Source organism: Scleropages formosus, chromosome 1, assembly GCF_900964775.1.
Source record: "Scleropages formosus chromosome 1, fSclFor1.1, whole genome shotgun sequence".
NCBI lineage: Eukaryota > Metazoa > Chordata > Actinopteri > Osteoglossiformes > Osteoglossidae > Scleropages > Scleropages formosus.
This window is the reverse complement of record NC_041806.1, coordinates 22485683-22506478: the sequence shown is the minus strand read 5'-3', so window position 1 is coordinate 22506478 and position 20796 is coordinate 22485683. Positions and strand designations below refer to the sequence as shown.

General features: G+C 44.5%; 1 protein-coding gene across 1 annotated transcript in view; it reads right to left on the bottom strand.

The window, feature by feature from the left end:
* The window catches only part of LOC108933094 (interleukin-1 receptor accessory protein-like 1), a 207846-nt gene that overhangs the window by 158719 nt on the left and 28331 nt on the right, over nt 1-20796 (bottom strand). Inside the window, exons 3-4 of the mRNA XM_029251473.1 lie at nt 3260-3446; nt 664-817 (exon numbers count right to left, since the gene is read on the bottom strand). Coding sequence (XP_029107306.1) covers nt 664-817; nt 3260-3446 — 341 coding nt within the window. The remainder of the gene's footprint in view (nt 1-663; nt 818-3259; nt 3447-20796) is intronic.

Sequence of the window (20796 nt, the reverse complement as noted above, 5' to 3'; positions counted from 1 at the left end):
TTAATTCATATGGGTTTCTGAATATCTGGTCACCCATCTTAAATGGTGCTACGTCATCCAACCAACCAACTAATATTAACAACTACAACTCCCGAGGGGGGTCACAGAGAGCCAAAGCCTATCCCGGAAATACAGGGCACAAGGCTGGAGGGGGAGGGGAAACACCCTGGGCGGGATGTCAGTCCATCGCTAGGCACCCCAGGCAGGGCTTGATGCCCGGAACCGCCAGACAGCGGGCACCGGCCAAACCCGCTGTGCAACACACCCCGCAATGCTACGCCATCACAACTGTGAAACATTGCAACCTTTTCCCCTTGTTTTATATATATGGATTTTTTTGCAGTTTCTTAGTATACTGTTTCAGTGATGCAGTGCTGATCTGTTATTAATGTAAAAAAATATCAAATAGACTGGAAGAAGGCATATATATCCAACCTCCGGCAACAGCTCATTTAGCGAAGAACACCACAAGACCACACAAGTACCAGGCAAGGAAAAGTCAAATCCATAGACAAATGCAGTGATTTCTAGATAGCACTTGATCATAGTCTGCTCTCCTGGTACCAGCATCATGGGAGTTGTTGTTTTCTTGTACAAGTGGACACAGCGATACCGAGCAGTTAAACACAGGTGCTGAGATGACCTGAATGGAGTCCTCCTTACCTGTGACCTTCAGCTCGGTGGTTCTTCTCACTACGAAGGCCCCAAACTGGATCTCGCACGTGTAATTCCCATTGTCGTCTTCACGCACCTCCCGAATGGAGAGTGTGTCCTTCCTCATCAGGATGCTCTGCCTCCACTGTTTTGGCTTGCATTCCTGAGAAGAAAATGGGGAAAAATATAAAACCTATCTTCCTGCTCTGAGGTTTTGACCGTGCTGTGTTATTCTCTCTTACTGGAACAGAAATCATTCTTTTATGCATACACGGTAAGGTAACGTAGCATATAACTGAAGCATAAATAAAACAAGGCATACTTTAAATTTTACAACACTTTCTGAAACCGTCCTTACAGAAACATTTAAAAGTCTAGTTTTACGTTTCGATGAATATGCCCCTACAGAAATTTACATGATGCAGTGTCACTGTTGTATATTTAATTTCATTCTACCTGAAATGAAATGGACAGACACTTCCAGTGTATCAGTTCAGTCAGGATAAAAATATATGTACATATATTCCCCAGTTTTCAAAAAAAAATAAATTAAAAAAGTGGAGAATAAATTTCACAGTGCAATATTTATTAATTTTGTAAAACAATTACTAAACAAGTGTTTATTTTACTGTGTTTAGTGAAATTATGCTGCGCTTCCATAAAATGAAACATTCTGTTTGCATATAACATAACTATCATGTTAAAATTTTTCAAAAATTTTGCAGAGACGTACAAAAAAAAAAAATCACACTCATACCAACCAACGAACCAACGAACATCTACAACCGCTTGTCCCGAGTGGGCTTCCGGCGAGCCGGGGTCTTGCTCCGGGGCGTGGGGGCGTGGGGCCGGGGGGGTGGAGGCATGCCCAGGGTGGGACGCCAGTCCGTCACGGGGTGCCCCATGCAGGGCTTGAGCCCCAGGCCCGCTACACAGTTTGCACTAGCCAAACCTGCTGCGGCACCACGTGCCCCAACCCCCCGCCCAAATTACACAAACAGTACACTGAAATAACCAGTTAATCACATAGAGAGACTAATGGGGGGATCTATCTATCATCGTTGATTGTATTGGGGGAGGTTGGCTGCTACAAAAATGTGCTATGTATTGAATAAGTAAATATCAAAAACTTATTGGAATAATTAAGAACACTTTAAAAATGCAATTTGAAATCCAATTTAATTATGAAACGATCAGTGCAGTTACCAAAAAAAAAAATTTTACATTGTTAAGCTGTTCATACAAAGTCGACTAGTGAGGGGCAGGTACTGTAAAAGAACAAAGCGCTGAGATACTTTCTACCATAAGAGCTCATTTTAGAATTAAAAAAATGATTTTCAATACTTAATTCCACCAGTGCTTATAGCAAAAAAAAAGAAAGAAAAAAAATACTGTTCTTCAATGTTCTGTAAAAGACTCCAGGTGCCAGGACGTCAGGTGTTCTCCATCTCCTAATTTAATTTAGGAGAGAGCCGGAGGAAGAGCACGGCTCCCCTCTGCAATCCTGCCCCAATCTGGATCACACTGGCAGCAGCTTCCCTCAGCTCCTTCTTGCTGTGTTTGGTTAACTCGGGTCACTTTGCACATTGTCTCAGAGGGTGACCACCTCCTCACTCCACGGGGTATCACGGGAAGAATCCATGTCCTCATATCCAGCTACATCTGCTCCTAAAACCTTAAGAGCCTCCTAGTCTCTTTTCCCGCAGTTCTTGAGTCCCACGAAATTACGAACATAATCCGAAAATGATTTCATTCCCTCAGCCTTTCTGCCCTGCAGCTTTGGCACTGCGGAAAGACATTATATAATTGCTGGATGTTTCTACACAGGCAGGTACAGTAAGAGTGTGATACTCATTCCTTTGTGTTAATGAATAGTTTTGTCCTACTGGCTCTGGTAATGAAAGAAATACTTATTAATAAGTACCTTTTGGAAATGGAGGAGATAGGGAGAACAAGGCTATGGAAGAAAGAATTTGTCCCTTAAACCAAAAGCCAATAAAAAGAAGTGTAGTTTGGGTTTAGTTAAGTGTTGAGATTTGTTTGGGGAGATTCGATGAGTTGGATCAATCTGAGGCTGAGCTAAACAGGTCTCTCAAGATATCCCAACCCCCGATCAAGGGCAAATGATGAGCTGAAAATCACGTTCACACACACACACACAGCTATACCAGACATTTTCTGTGCTGAAGGTCTGGAGCTTCTGAGAAAACCAGTGTTGGGCCGTGGACTTGTGAACATTTGGAAAGGTGCGCAATCGAAAGGAAGACTCTGAAACGGAACAGTTCTGAAGTGTTCCATTACCTCCACCTGGACCGTGGAGCAAGCGCCACTGTACAGTGACACAATCCAAGTGACATTTAGCAACTGGCTGAAAGAAGGGTCTTTCAGGTCTCTGAACCAGTGTCTTGCATTCTTAGGGGGTTTAACACTTTCCTCTTCACCCAACAGAACTCACCAACACCAGCAAATAAAGGCCTTTTGTTTATGACGAAGTGCTTTCCTTTCTGTATTTCATGGTGTCACACAACAGCATGAAGAATGGGCCCAGCCAGTCCCTCCACTTTGACCTCATATTATGGCACCATTATCGGGTAAGAACTCTTACCTTGTACCACACAATGGCAGGATCCCTCCCAGGCTGTACATAGTCCTCGATGTCTGGACAGATGATCTCCCTGCTTTTGCTCAGTTCCGCTTTCTCAAAGTACCTCATCTTGGAATTGTAGCAGAGATCCGTGTCGTTCTCCGCTACAGTCAGAGACATCGACACCTTGATACAGTACGTGGAGTTCCTGTACGGCACAAACAAACAACGGGCAGAGATCAAGCACAGGGTTGAAAACTGGCTTCGCTAAACTAGCCGAGTTTGGCCCAGAACAACCGACGTGCAGAGCCATTCTTCTTCCATCGGTAATACAATCTGTACGTTTCAAACGGCAGATTAGAAACTGCTGTGAAACTATTTTTGAACAAGACGCAGATAAGAAATTCTGCAAACCAAATGTTGCGTGACTTCCAGCAAGGGCTCTGGGAATAATCATTTTCCAATGGTTTAAGTTTACATATACACACAAATATATACACATATATACACACACACATTCACACAAACACACTGTACTCTATATTATATTTAACATAACACATAGCACTATGCATACATATATAATTTTTTCTGCATAGACATACACAGAGGAATCATACATATACGCACATACATACATATATGCATATATGACTTGATGTATGTGCATCCGTACATATTATCTAGCACTATACACATGCAGAATATACACACAGACACAGCATAAATGAGTTGTATTAGGTATTTCTTCAGCAAATTTTCTTTAAACAATTTCATGAAAAATATTTTTTGAAATGAGATGGGGGTGCGGTGGCGCAGTGGGTTGGACCACGGTCCTGCTGTCCGGTGGGTCTGGGGTTCAAGTCCCGCTTGGGGTGCCTTGCGACGGACTGGCGTCCCGTCCTGGGTGTGTTCCCTCTCCCTCCGGCCTTACGCCCTTGTGTTCCCGGGTAGGCTCCGGTTCCCCGTGACCCCGTATGGGACAAGCGGTTCTGAAAGTGTGTGTGTGTGTGTGTATTTTTTGAAATTGAGTGGCTCTGATGAAGGTGCGTCACAAATGCCCCCGAAAGCCTCGAGCTGATGCATCCAGCCACTTGCGCCCTGACCCTGCGACACGCCGCACTCTCAGCCACAACGCAGAGGACCAGCTCGGCCGAGGCAGGAGGAGACGCCGCCGTAATGATTGTGAAAGCTGATTAGCTGTCTATTAAAGTGCTATTAAAATTCACTCGGCCTCTGACTCCAGCATGAAAGCTTTTTTAGCTTTAGTGCCCGCGAGTCAATTAGGACCATCTCCCCAAAGGTGTAATGAAGAGGGACCGCAGAGTGGAACCGCCCGGCACGGCGCAAAAACATTTGCCTAGGGTTGAGACCCTCGGTGTGTGTTTGTTTTAAATGAATAGACACCCTCCAGGGACGGACTGCCATTGATGTGGATTCAACCCCTGCTCCCTGCCGCTGTGCCCTGTTCGCTTTGTTTCTTTTTTAATTCCAAAAAAGAAAAAAAAAAAAAAAAAAAAAAAATCAGTGGCTTTTAACAAGCCCGGGTTTTCTTGTTACTTTTTGTCATTTTATTCCACTCAGTTCCTTCCGAGAAATCACTTTGAATCAAAGCCTGAATAACAATAATGCTCTTAAAATAATGATGGTCAAATCAGCAAAATGGTACATTATGCATAAAGAAAACAAACTAGCACACCGCAGACCATTTAGGAATATTGCTGTGGAAAATGACTTCTTTTTGTAGACATTCATGCTTAACGTTAGTTGACAACATCTGAAAGCTAAATGCACTAAGGACGTCATAGACAAAGCTGTGCAAATGCAGTAAACGAAGATGATCCAGTGCTCATGAATTTGCCGAACCACAGCTGGACACAGCTGTCTTTGTTCTTTGGTCTTATTGATATAACTTTCAGCACCAACAACTATATTCCAGAGAAATCTTCGTTTCTGGCTCAGAGCAAACAAAACAAGGTGGATTTGCCTATGGCAACTTTTTTGCCCTGCGCTCCTTTACTCGTCCATTGCGAACGACAAAGCAGGTACAGACACACACAGTATACACACATACTACAGCAAATCGCACCAAGATCCAACAGGTAACAGGGCATGCAGCAGCACACATTGATGGTGGGCACCCGAATGTTACAAAGAAACATACACAAGGCACCCTGGTAAACCAGCAATTACACACACACACTTTCTGAACCGCTTGCCCCATACGGGGTCACGAGGAACCGGAGCCTACCCGGCAACACAGGGCGTAAGGCTGGAGGGGGAGGGGACACACCCAGGATGGGACGCCAGTCCGTCGCAAGGCACCCCAAGCGGGACTCGAACCCCAGACCCACCGGAGAGCAGGACCCGGGCCAACCCACTGCACCACCGCACCCCCTTCAACCACCAATCACCAACACCAAAATTACAAACAGAACACACAACAAAAAAAATCGCGTAATAAAAGAATTAAAACACAAGAAACCACTAAGCAGCAAGGGATGACTGGAATGCTCCCTATTTACTTAGCTGACACTTTCTTTTTAGTGAAAAATATTATTCATGCATTGATTAGAGTTACATGACTGATGCCTGAATGGTCTCTGTTTGTAAACAGAAAGCTAATCAATGAACTCCATGTAGTGTTATGAGCCCACACACACCTTATTCACCAAGGTGACTTACACTGCTAGATACACTACTTACAATGGGTCACTCATCCATACATCATAGACATGGGGAGAGCGTGCGAAGGCCATGCAGACTGAGTGGGGATCTAATCCACGTCGTCTTGCACCACTCAGGTGCCGTGAAACAGCAACGCTGCTTGCTGTGGCCCCAGGCCACCCCTTCGCTTGAAACACATGTCTTTGGACTGTGGGAAGAAACCAGGGCACCCAGAGGAAACCGATGAGAACATGAAAAGTGCACACAGACACTGTGGTCCCCAACACCATTAAGCTGAGAAAGCATAATGCAGAGCTTTGCTTTACGACACTGCTCGATGCAATTATAGCTGTGTCGAATTTGCTGTGGGACGAGCTGCTCGATCGCAGTGCGCAGACGGTAGCGGTTGCGTGGCGATGTGCCATGGGAAATACTGCTGAGTCACTGCTGCGAAGCTGATGTAATAGCGTCTGGCTCCAGCAGGACATGGGCCGGTTAATGGTCTGAATCCAGGCTGTAGGACCAGAACCCTGTTGCCGTGGCACGAGCCCCCAGCATCCCGACAGCGCGACGTAGATCGCGTTCTTTCCCTGTCATTACCTCTGCTTTAACTGGGGCACCAGTTGGCCCTGGTGCTTAAAGAACTGGTCCGGTAAGAGTTTTCAGTTCAAAGCCCTAGGACTATTAAACATGTAAGTCACGTAAGCCCAATTTCGGTGAAAAAATAAAGAGTGCGGTGTAATTACGGTATATTGCATTAGCATATTTCCTCATCAGCGGTACACTGCACTGCTTCCACTTAGCAAATAGTCAGTTCGGATCAAGGTAACAGCTCTCCTCATTCTGTTAAAGACAGGACCTTGTCGGTCATTATCTGTTCATTAGTCCAGTACCACTGAACCGGAACATGAACACAAAGGCCTATCTCCTTTTAAATGTTTCTCTTCTTCAATTGCCTAAAGAACGGTCCCTCTCCCCACTGGCTTCCTGAAGTTCCCTGTGTCAACTTCAAGACTGTTGTAGATGCTCAAAGGATCTGCACTTCGATATTTAGAGGAGCTGATCACTTCTTACACCCGAGCGAGACCACTATGATCCTCCGCCTCAGGTCCCCTTGTGGTCCTTCCCACAAGTAGTCGAAAATCTGAAGTCTGTGGTTTCTTGGTTTGGTCTCCGATGCGGTGGAATAAAGTCCCTCTATCCCTAAGAAGTGCTGAGTCCCTCTAAACCTCGCAGAAGGTTCTCAAAACACTTTCCTCTCAGATCCTCTTCAACAGCTCGATAAACTGACCTTACACCATCTGTCTCAATCATTTTGCATTTGTTATTAATTCTACACGCAACAATTCCTGCGCATCGGCAGAAACGGCGGTATCGGACCAAGTGACTACAATCACATGTCCGAACATGTACGATAGAAGCTTCCCGTGAACTTCACAGCGTTTCACTCACAAAAAACACGAGAGTGACGCTTTCACTGAAGATTAATGTAGAAACTTGGATCCACTGGTCCCTCGCACGCGAGAGAGGAGCAAACATTGTTAGCCTGAGCTTAGATGGCATAATAGTTGAGGAACCTCATTTGAACATTCTAGAAAGGACACTACTGTTCTACCTTCCAGACATGTGCTTAATGACTGTTGGGGGGGGGGGTAAAAAAATTACTATGTTTTTGTGCTATATCATTGCATCTGTTTTCGTGTAGATTTTCTGTGACAGAATAGTCGAAATGTGTAAACATTTCCAAAATAATGATGTAATTTACTTTGGTAGACACCGTTGGATTTTAATTACCTAGCACCACAGACACACACACATTTCCAGAACCGCTTGTCCCATATGGGGTCGCAGGGAACCAGAGCCTACCCGGTAACACAGGGCGTAAGGTCAGAAAGGGGAGGGGACACACCCAGGACGGGACGCCAGTCCGCCGCAGGGCACCCCAAGCGGGACTCGAACCCCAGACAGCAGGACTGTGGTCCCACCCACTGCGCCACCGCACCCCGCACCACAAACACTGAAACAGTTTTCCGATGAGTAGCTGAGGGCGAGACCTGCCCTAGCATCCCCCTACAGTACCTTTTCCATGCAACCAATAAATGAAAAAATCTGCTCAGATCAATTAAGGCTGAAAAGGGCCAGAATGGCAAATATATGAACCTGGTGACTGCAAAACACAGCCTCCCAGCACTTGCCCCACCCACAGTACAAAGCGGTCTCTGTAAATCCAAACACGCAACTTGCAGCGTCGCGATTGCAGAGCAGGTCAATATTTGCCTTGGATCGTGGTCGAGTAAGCCTTGGAGCAGCGGGATCCGAGGGGAACAAGCAGCGGAAATCGATGCAAGGATGGGGCTGCCGGCTGTGCTGGGGCACTGTATAGTGGGGAACCGAGGTGGACGTGGTCAAGAGGTCAGATCACAGCATGTCCTGCTGCATAGGTCCAGGTCACTAAAGAGCACATGGCGGAGTAATATGAGTGAGCCACACCGGGGCTGACAATTATGTGGAGCTTCACCACTTAGCACAAGTCTTTCATGTTTAATGCAGGAGCTACTTATATAAAATCTCAAGAAAACCACTAACAAACTAATTATTGGATTATTACAATTAGATACAACCGGGCAGCGTAGCAGAGAGCGAAGCACTACGGACGAACGCCCCCTAAAAGATACACGCTGTGAATCAAGTGATGCAAATACAACATAATATGGAGATTATCAGAGACAACTTCCACCAGATGGACACCTGAGCAAATGAGATCCCCTGAGCTCGAGCCCTGTTAAATATTCTGGGCAGAGCAGATAAACGCGCCCCACGGGATTGTGGGATTGCGTCCGCTTTGCCTGATTGATCGATGGACAAGGCCAGCACTTTGTTCTATGGTGTCTTTCACATGTATCAAACACTTTTTAAATGCAGTGCTGAGAGATTCTGCCTATTTTTAAATACATATACATAAAACATAAGGAAATCTGACAGCCTGTATAATTTGCATTTCTTGTAAAGTAGACACCTTTTGAAAGCGAATGCTCACGTATGGAAATGTTTGCTTGTTTTTATTCACTTTTTCCTCTATTTATTGAGTAAATTAGACACCGAACTGAGATCATGCAGTACTTGTTTCGGTGATATTACGCAATGGCAATCTTACACAGTTTCACATCCAACGTCCTTCAGAGCAAAGGACTTGAACTGGAAGGTAAGTTCTGCGCCTGTTCATAACACCTCTGTCACTCTGGCACTTTTAGGCAAGCTGGGGGAGAGGGGCTTTTGTGACAATCACCCGTCAAGTTGCCACTATAATATGTATAATGTTTGCAGGGTATCTGCCTTCCTGTGCGGGAGAAAATATCTCGTATGATTCCATTGCAATGTCACACTTCAAATGCAATATGATTTAAAAAAAAAAAAAAAAAAAAAAGGGAGCGAGAAGAGGGAGGGGAGGGAAAAAAGAAAAAAAAAAAAACTTCCAGTTGACAGTTTGCAAAGTAAGGCTTGAGGGCTGGTTGAGGACATCCTCATTATAGGGGACGGGCTGCTGAAAATACACCACCATCCGGGAGGACTGCGAAATTGGAAGGCGGCAGAAATATACAGAGAAGCTGAGGCTGTAATTCATACAATCACTGCAAGGTCACATGCCTAAATCCTCTTAACAGTTCAGCACGAAATCACCTCCCCGTCTCAAGCCTACACCTTTCCGATATTACGGAGAGCATTCCGGAGAAATAGCTGATTAACCTTCAACATGTACTTTTCGAAGTACTAACTGAACACAACGCAAGTGCGATTTGTATAGATGATTGTAGGATCCGGCACACAACGTTTATTCTACGAGGAGCAAGCAAAACAGAGCAGCACAGCTTCTTCTCATGCATCGAAACGCAGATATGAATGAGACCACAGAGGATAGCACATCTCGAGACTCCAAGACAATCCAACAGTCCATAGCAGTACAGAATACTGACACCTGTGTCAGACAAGGAACAAACCAGAAGGATTCTTTATACAGGTGGGTAATTTTTACCATATCAATTAAGGGTAAGTACCTTGATCAATTGCACCACAGCAGGAGGTGGGACCTGGGTGCTACTAGTATGACAGTGCTACCACTATGTCACCTAAGATGTGCGACATGCATTTTTTCTCCAGGTTTGGCCCACTGCCTCTGGGATTCAGCTATAAAAAGCCTAATCAGTTCCGGGAAGAAAAACATAGGAAAACAGAAACACAATAGACAGAAAAATGGCCAGTCTGTGCAAAAAGAAGTGCAAAAATAATTTGAAGACGTAAATATTGCCAGTATTTATTTTTATCCTTTTCATTACCGAAAACTGTAGCCTACAGTCTCTGATACCACTTCCGCAACAAACATCTGCGCAACCAATCGCAGAGCCCTTTATCGTATATGAATTCGTAATTTATTCACTGAGTTGATGCTTTTTAACAAATTTACGGCGTTAGGAAGATATACTAAGCTGTGTTATAGTAAGTACCTTGTTCAGGGGTGTTTATGCAGGATGTGGGATTCAATCCTGGACCTTCCAACTGCAAGGTAATGGCTCTAAGAACTACGCCACCTGCCGCTCTTTCCCAGGAAGGGTAGAAATAAATGAAAGACCGAGCATTCGGCGGAACATGAACTTGAGGAAATACAGGATTTCTTTTGTCCGTCCATTTTCAGCAACCACTTATCCAATTCAGGGACACAGTGGTCCAGAGCCTATCCCAGGAAACATAAGGCAGGGTATACAGTGGATGGAACCATGCAACAGCCTGACACACAGATACACACTAAAGGCACTTTACATTTATTCATTTAGCTGATGCTTTTCTTCAAAGAAGCTTACAGTGTTAAGGTTATACTTATTTACCCATTCATACAGGTGGGTAATTTTACTGGAGTAATTTAGGGCAAGTACCTTGCTCAAGGGTACTAGAACTGGAGGTGGAAGCTGCAACCTTTGGGTCCAAAGGTAGTAGCTCTAACCCCTATACTACTGTAAGTTGAGAACTTCCTGCACCCCTGAAACACACGTGTTTGGACCCGGATTTGAACCCACATCCAACTGCACAGCCCTACAGTCAGAAGGTTCAAGCACTACTCCATGCACCATCATTGTTCGTTCTTTGTACTGTCGAACTACCCTAAATCACCAACATTAAACGCAGCTTCTCTTTAAAAGAGCAAACAGGAAAGGGGGGTAAAAAAGGGAGAAACTGCTCCGATAAGTTTTATAGGTATAAAAATATTACATCTTCATCTTTGTTTAATTGCTTTGGTGAGAGTATAAAAGATTGCAGAGCCGAGAGACCTTATTAATCTAAAATGAGGACAAGCAAAAGATGAATTATAAATTAGTACAAAGTCCTCACACGCCATCACACTCTTTTGTATTTGAATGTTTTCGGGAAGTGTTGACTTCATGCAATTTAAAACAGCTTTCCTGCTTTTGTGATTTTAAAGAACGCAACACATGAGTAGAACTTTCTAGAAGAAGTGCTCCGTATTCCCCCTCAAACCACTTCGACGTCCCATTAAAACACAAACGACGATCCTTTTTTCTTTTATTCAAGCAAATTTCTTTGGCACAGGAAATAACCACAGCAGCATTTTACTTGGACCGTGATGGTATTTTGGAACGGATAACAGACGGATACAATAAAGACCGAAAAAGGGATTTGACAGACAAAATGCAGATCACAATCTCCCTTTTGACTGTCGGTTGAGGGTGTTGCGATAACTCTGAGATAAGTTGTCATTCATTATATTTTGTTTGCTGGATCACGGCAACTGTTCCCTTCAGATTAGGTGGCTCCAACACCAAAGCAGATGAGTTCAGCTCCGCTAAGCCTTTAAGTGCGTTTATTAATCCTTTCCACATGGCGTCATTGAGTCGCGCGTGACGTCACCGCACATCCTTAGCAGTCTCATGGAGGAAGAGTGAAACCTGGTACTTTCACACTAATTCATTCAGCTGACACTTTTCTCCAAACAGTGTTAAGATTACAATTATTTACCCATTTATACAGCTGGGTAATTTTACTTAGGGTAAGTACCTTGCTCAGAAGTACCACAGCTGGAGGTGGGGACTGAACCCGCAACCTTTGGATCCAAAAAGCAGCCTCACCACTACGCTACCGGCTGTTCCCGAACTTTCCTCTCTTGTCGAGTGTTTCGATATGTTGCTCTACTGATTTCTCTGGTGTTATTTCTATGTCCCACACTGGCAAAAACCGAACTTTGTCTGTGACTAGGACACATTTTGAGACGGATGGAGAAAGAGGAAGAATGGGAGGGAAACGGAAGAGAACTATAATTTCCCGCCGTTACATTTTCGACAAAGTGCAGCGGACGTCCGACAAATTTCTCATTATTCCGTCCGGCTACTGCGGTGAAAAGAACGAACGCTTTCTCGTCTTCAATTAACAGCTTAGCCGTTTCACAACTGCACACAAGTTTAAGCACGAGGGGCTCATTTTTTTTTTTTTTCCTTTTTCATTTCAGCTCAATCACTGAGGAGCAGGAATACGATCAAGGGTGGAAAACACGGAGAGGGGAGGGGTCATTAAAACCTTATTTTATTAGCTTAAATGAATATATAGCTCTCTATGGAAGATCAAGTTTAACTACCGGCAACAACGTTCCGGGTGCCTGAATGGGAGTGATTAGAAATTGATTAATGACACTTTAGGGGAGCCACATTTTTTACCATACCAGTGGCTGTCACAAGTACAGCAAACTTTCACAGTCTGGGCCAGATAGAGAACAGCCATCCTCTGTTATTCAGGCTCCCGATAACCAGTTTTTCCACTTATTCGCTTGGCGATCACTAACTTCGCTTATTGATAATTGGTCTGGATTTTCATTTATCCGGTCTGCCGCCTCCAGCCCGCTCCCGTGACATTCGGTCCAGTGTGATAAACAGAGAGCACATTTGAGAACCGTGCCAAGCAGCTGCGTGAGAGAGATTGCGAGATGCACTGCGTTATGTGAAGCACGTACCCACACTCTCAGTTAACGCGCAGTGTGAGAAGTGGGGGAAAATGTTTTGTAACAGGTATGGACTATGGTTACACTAGCGGTTGGGTGGGGGTCGGGATTGTGTCATGCAAACGAAATTCAAATATGTTTACAGACATGCTTCGATCAGGCGAGGTTTTTCTGAATGACCTACAGCTTTACTTTGATCATTTTTGCAGCACAGCGAGCGGCGCTGCTGTCTTACAGTGCCTGGGTGGTGCGAGAGGACGTGGGTTTGATCCCCCTCAGTCTACGTGATGTTTGCGTGTTCTCCCTGTGTCTGTGTGGGTTTCCTCTGGGTGCTCTGGTTTCCTCCCACAGTCCAAAGACATGCTGTTCAGGTTCACTCATAGTGTGTGAGTGACAGAAAGAGTGTGTTCCGCTGATGTATGGATGAGTGACCCATGGTAAGTAGTGTATCTAGCAGTGTAAATCACCTTGGTGAATAAGGTGTGTAGGCTGATAACACTACACAGAGTTCATTGGAAGTTGCTTTTGAGAAAAGTGACTGCTAAATAAATAAATGTAATTATTTAATAAATAAATTTAATAATAGCCTATATGTACAAATTACCATTTGGACTGGTCAGCATGGTATAGTCTGTGTGTATTCATTTGCATGGCTTTCTGTTTGCAAACAGAAACCAGTCAGGCGGCTCATACACAACAAGACCACTGCAAAGTCACACTGTTCAACCCTGCAGGTAGCTGCCTGGCAGCATAGATCCCTGGGCAATGTCACTGAAGATGCCTCTCTGAACGACGGCCACGGACCAGCGCGTTATTTATGGCATGGTTGACGAAGGCTGGGCAGCTCGGCAGGTGGGGATGGGCGTCTGCTTGAGGCTGGATCATAACTCTTCTGTCGGCATACGAGGCCATGTGATTAACGGCCCTGCTTTCTGAGCTTGACCGCGGACCCAACACCATCCCTCCTGGTCTATTGCAAACGACTGTTATGAGTCCACTGTTGATCCTCACGCTCAAAAATACTTGTAGTGCAGCAGGTGTGCACCAACTACATGACCAGTTCTGAGTAAATTTTTGCTACTGGTTTCAAAAAATGACACCGTTGTTGGTAAAAACATAGAAACACACCAGTAGGCTTTGAAGTTCACATATTTGGCAGCAACAGCTTGTACACAAGATAAGGCACAAAGAAAGTCTTTTCAAATAGCTATTGGTGTGTGAAGGGTGAAAATTAATCCCGAAGTGATTAAAATACACAGAAATTGTGTAAACATTTAGCAGACACTTTTCTCCAAAGTGGCTTCCAATGAACTCTATGTAGTGTTATCAGCCCACACACCTTATTCACTGTGGTCACTTACACTGGACCACTCATCCATACATCAGCAGTCACTCACACTATAGGTGAGCCTGAACAGCAGGAGGAAACCCACATACACATCAGCTGAAACCACTTGTCCCATGCAGGGTTGCACAGAGCCAGAGCCTAACCTGGCAGCACATGGCATAAGGCTGGAGGGGGAGGAGACATACCAAGGACAGGACACAAGTGCATCGCAAGGGGGACTCGAACCCCAGACCCACAGGAGAGAAGAACCCAGTCAAAGCCACTGTGCTACTGTGCCACCATGCCCCCTTTCAAACCCCCATAGACATGGCCAAACAACACCAGTTGGTACACTAGGCAGGGAGATGACACGGTGGTTCAGGCTCTTGTGACCAAAGGGACACAGCGATGCCATGATGGAAAATAGCACCTTACCCTTGGGAGAGCTACTTGACCCTAATTGCCTCAATGCATGTCCAGTTGTGTAAATGGGCAGGAAATAATTAGCTATGCGGGTCAGTTTGGAGAATGACGTGCCAAACGAATAAATAATGGAAGAGAAACAGAAGTTGGCCCCATTTAGCAGGGGACCACCACTAAGTCAAAGGACCTGAGCACATTTCAGTTTTCACTTGGGGCTTAGAACTGTCATGTCATTAACAGAAATTACTGGGCTTATGCTCTTTCGATACAAACTTATCCACCAAACGTAAGAGGTATAATTAACAAATTTTAATGACTTGACGACTATGCAAAGGATCAGCGCAATGCATTTTTAATATGCACCAAAATATATGGAAGCAATAGTGCGAAAGGGACAACCTTGAGCACATTTTGCATTAAATTCTTGATGTGATGCTTTTCTCCAAAGTGACTTGGAAGGTTCAACTGCTTACAGTGAAATGCCAGTCAATACAGCTGGGCAATTTTTACTGTATTAATTCAGGGTACATTTCTCGATCAAGGGCACTGCAGCAGGAGGAAGGGTCTAAACCCAGTTCCTTCTAATGCAAGGCAATGGATCTAACTGCTACGCCACCTACTGCTCCCTACAAAGCACAAAACAACAGCTGCCGTCATTTTAAAAACCGATACCTGATATGTATACCTGTAAACACCTTTTGCGATTGGACAGAAATTTAAGAAAGCCCCTTTGCTCCATGGGGGGTAATGTCAATGGTGGTTCCAACATAGCAGGTGAGAAACACAGATAAACCCAATAATTATGTTCCATTATTTACATCCATGCTTTTATCGAAAGATCCTGTGTGGAACTGGGGGGAGCTGTGGTCATATGATTCATTTTAATATGGAGTCACTCTTTCATGCTGGGTCTAATTATTCATACTCTAACACACACACACTTAATGTGCTCTTAGAGAGTGAGAAGGATAGAAGCTGATAGTTAAATAAATGCCCAGAAAAAAAGCAGAACTAATACTCCTTCGACGTGCTCAAAGAAAATGTTACATTGACCCCCCCCTCCATGAGTACGTCGAGAACACGCAGCGATCAATATTGCAAAATCGTGAAATGTTTCAACTGTAGCTCAGCAAAGTTTTTTTTCCCGCCCTCTCTTAAATCGCAGAAGAGAGGGACACTCCGAGCATCGGTATGCCATGCCTTTTCAAGTATGCTTGTGCAGCGTGTGGGTACGTGCGTGTGTAAATGTGTGTGAGTTATTTTTTCTTATGAGCGAAGTTGCACCGCTCTTCTCTCCCAGGTCTCACCTTCAGAGAAAGTCAACGCATGTCCACGTGGGGACAGTCCATATGAGAGTCCATATGGACAACAAGAACAAGGGTGCCTCCTCCATTTCACATCATGATATCCTTTATAACAGTCTGATGTGAAATGTGTATTTTTCTAAAAAAAAAATAATCAGTGGAGATGGATTCACGTCTAGCGTTGACTCCATCAACGCAAGTGCTTTACGCTCCAGCAAATCCCAGGAGGCAGCTGGAGCGGAAACTGTATAACTATAACTCTATAAATTATAAAAGTACATTCTGCTTCTCCTATCATGTCACGTATCCCCAGAGTGACAGCTGTGGCATGACGCCTGGATCAGGCGAGGTTTTACATTAATGGATGTGCGGAGGAGACAGCGCCAATTTGATTTCCTCAAACAATTTGATTCTGACATTTTGTCTGAGAGATAAACCCCACAACGGAGACGGAGGGAGAAGGTCAGTGCCTCCGCTATCAGATCCTGTCATCCTATCGGACGGACGCTTCTGGGCCTGCCCAGCCGGGCACGGCTTGAAAGAGCACAGTGCTGGACGAGCGCTTGTCCACACGCGCCAAACAATGCCTCCCTGTGGGCTGCTGGTGGAGGGCAAAGTAAATGGGAGGAGGACGGCAATATGAAAGAGCCATGTAACACGAGACACTTGCTGGAGAGATTTTTTTTTTTTTTTTTTTTTTAAAACATCCATACAGTGACAATATTGAACACTTTACTATCAGCGGTGGGTGGCATATGGGGCAGGAAGTAGCATCGCAATTAAAGCTACCACTTTCGGATCCAGAGATCACCGGTGCAGAACCCACCTCGAGCTACAGTGCCCTTGACCAAGGTACTCACCCTGAAATGCTCCAGTAAAAATGACCCAGCTGTATCAATGGGTGAATAACTGTTGGCTAAACAAATAAAAGGAAATAAATGCGTGTGGCATGAATTACGAAAAGAAGGGAACTCCAGAAATCAGCCCTTTCCTGGTTTCTGGCTCAACATGCAAAGTGTAGTTTTGGTCAGTGGTGTTATGGAGAGAGGGAAGGGGGGAAAAAAAATGGAGGATGACCTTAAGGCCAGGACACAAGTGCTTCAATGGTGGGATTCGACCAGGTGAGCAGGTGGGCTTTACCCTCTCAGCAGGGCGTTCGAGGCAGTTGGAGCACCTGCTGTTTGCCCTTCACCTGCACCAGCTGCTATAGCATGGCATAGCCACCGCTCTAGGAAACATCAGATGGTGGCTTCCACCTCCTCCCAGTGCCAGACCACTGACTGTATCCATACATGAGCAATGTCAATGCTTTATAACATCGGACAAAAGTACGTCTCTGACACTTACACAGAATATACATCTGCTTACCTTTCAGAGGGGTTAACACTGCCCTACATCTCCTCTCCATACCTTTATCTCGTCCGCATACTTCACTCTTGCTATTTATTAATTTATCTGACACCTTTGTCAAAGGAAACAATGTTAGACTTGTATACTAAGCTATTTACAATTATTTACCCATTTATAGAACTGGTTAGTTTTTAACACTTTGTTGGAAGTTGCAAATATCCTCACATTGTTTGACATAAGCTAAACATATCGTATTAACAATTAACATGCATAAATGCGATGTTGTGTAAAAAGGCTTTTGTCATATTTTTCCACTAGTTTTTCTCACTATTCATCTAAAAAAAAGAGCTAATATGAAATAATACAGATTACAGTATTGTAGAGGGGGTGCGGTGGCGCAGCGGGTTTGACCTGTACCTGCTTTTTGGTGGGTCTGGGTTTGAGTCCTGCTTGGGGTGCCTTGTGACGGGCTGGCATCCTGTCCTGGGTGTGTCCTTTCCCCCTCTGGCCTTACGCCCTGTGTTGCCGGGTTAGGCTCCGGTTCACTGTGACCCCACTCGGGACAAGTGGTTTCACTCAGTGTGCATGCGTGCAGTATTGTAATAGTTTTCATGCTACACTATTGTTTCCACTTTCCACTGTGCCATTTTCTTTTTGGCACAGCCAAAAAACTCACTATTTGATTTACTAGCTATTTCAAATAAAAAGTAACTCAAAGGAAATCGCAATGAATATTTTTTGCGAACACCCAAATACTGACTGAGACCAAAACAATAACGGATATGGTGGCAGCATGACCAGTCCATGTATCGTAAAGCAAAGGGAGTGTCACTGTTAGATGTTACGAATAAATAAAGTTAATAGGACGGTTGAAATAAGTCCAGGTTATCGGAAGCTGGAGGCTACCTCTATCAAATCAAAGTACCTTTATCAAGGGTACAAAAGCAGAAAGTGCAATTCAGATCAGAATCTTTTCATTGCAAGATGACAGATCAAACTCCTGCAGCTACCTGTTTAACGGTCTGCTTAGCTCGACTCTTCCTATATTTACACCTCCGACACACACACACAGTCTACAGCCGCTTGTCCCAAGTGGGGTTGTGGTGAGCCAGAGTGTACCTGGCAACACAGGGTGCAAGGCCAAGGGGGGGGGGGGTACCAAGGACAAGACTCCAGGCCATCAGAAGGCACCCCAAGCAGGACTCAAACCCCAGACCCGCCACACAGTGGACACTGTTGAAACCCGCTGCGCCACTGCACCCCTTCAACTGCTAATACCTCCATGTTATATATTTACATTACATTTATTTATTTAGCAGACGGTTTTCTCCAAAGTGACTTCCAATGTAGTGTTACCAGCCCACACACCTTCTTCACCGTGGTGACTTACACTGCTAGAAACACTACTTACAATGGGTCACTCATCCATACATCAGTGGAACACACTCTCTCTGTGTCACTCACACACTATAATAAAAATTTACATTTATTCACTTTTTGCCGAAGCACCTTACAGTGTTAACATAGTTACAGTTATTTACCCATTTATACAGCAGGGTAATTTCATTGGTGTAATTTAGGATAAGTACCTTGTTCAAGGGTACTACAGCCAGGGGTGGGGATCAAACCTATGGATCCAAAGGCAGTAGCTCTAACCACTATGCTACCAACTGCCTGCTGGATTTATGCATCATCTCTCCGTTAATCTTTATCATAGTTGTCAACTGCATGAACCAGTCAAATTCCATGAGGAACAGTAGACTGAAGTCAGTGGTCAAAACTCCCCATCTCTGGAGAAAATCACAGCTGCGATGGCGGCCATCTGTTTAGCACTGACACAATGACAGTGGGACATTTCTCCGCGGATACCAATTGTCCTGACGGATGGGACGAGGTGGCCTACATTCTCCGCATGCCAGGTGAGAGACGTTGAAAAAGGCTGACATTCATCATAACAAACAACACATAACAGTAGTCCAAACAGAAGTCACACCCAGAATTCAATTACTAACCTGGTCATCACTTACAAATTTTAATTACTGATCACGTTTTTCTCTCCGAGTATTTCAAAATATTGTGGGAAAAAGTCAAGTCATACCTTAATTTGCTGCTATATAGGTGGTTCCCGATTTAAGATGATTCGACTTACGATTTTTTTTGACTTTACAATAGTGAGCTGGCGATAGACAGTAGAAACCGTACTTCGAATTTTGAATTCTGATATTTTCTCAGACGAGCAATACACGGAGCGATACTCTCTTGCGATGCTGGGCAGCGATCTGCATCTCCCAGTGTGTCACGCAGAGGTATGTATTAGGTGTATTAAATGCATTTTTGACTTACAATATTTTTGACTTACGATGGGTTTCGCGGAAGGTGAAGTGAACTGCGTGTCTTAACACTATGGAAGGAAACCAGAACACATGGAGGAAAGCCATGTAAACATGGAAAGAATATATGTACAAACTCCACAAAGACTGAGCTGGACACGTGCTGTCAGGTGGGAACGCCATTTACTGCGGTGCGAGGCCATCCAATATGGCAAAATCAAGATGAGAAATTACTGAGGAGTTCGACTTTAAACGTTGTGAGGTACCACTGAAGTGCCACTTGAGGCATGCTGCGTATATTGTTAGTTTATACAGCAACATTCTCAGCCTTTCTTCAGAAAGCATCATTGCATTGGGTCAGCACACACAGCCCATGTCAGCCATTATCAGCTGGGGACAATTAGTCAAATGTGACCTTTAATATCATTTCCCCGTCATTCTATGATGTGGCAGAACAAGTAAAAAGCCCAATTCCTTGGTTCATCCAAGCCCATTATTTCTGCTGCAGCCCCGGTGACTGACACCAATCAAGAGGGGTACAGGCTTGTGAAGCAGCCCAATGCCATGTCCCCCCAGCACAACTAAACCTTTAACCGCCAATCCCCTCCCATACCCTGCAGCTTTCCAATTCCAGATTCATCTCAGCTCCACACTTCTTCACCTGACCAAGATACCTCTGCAGGAAACATCCCATGTTTACAAAAAAAAAAAAAAAAAAAAACTTGAAATGTAATTATCCAGAAATGGGTTCCTAGGACTGAAAGCTATTGCTGAATTATATAGCAGCCACTAAAAAAGAAACTATGCATAATCACTGCACTCTTATTATTTCTATAATGTCATAATATCTATAAAAATGTTGACATTTTCAACGGAACGGGATATTGTACTTGCAATGATGTGGATCCGTTGACAGAAGGCCTCTGGGGATTGAGCTGTGACTTTATGCATTCTGTGTTAATAATAAAATTACCACTCAATAAGGTGACGAAGGGGACTGTGGTGCTACAGATACGGGACAAATCGAGGCGACTTGGGCCAATGGGAACTGGTTCTTGGGACGTGGGATATTACCCGAGTTAGTCAGGAAAGAGCCAGAGATTGTGGTAAATTTAGAAGAGCATAAATTCGACATACCAAATCTTACCTTCAAGCGCAAT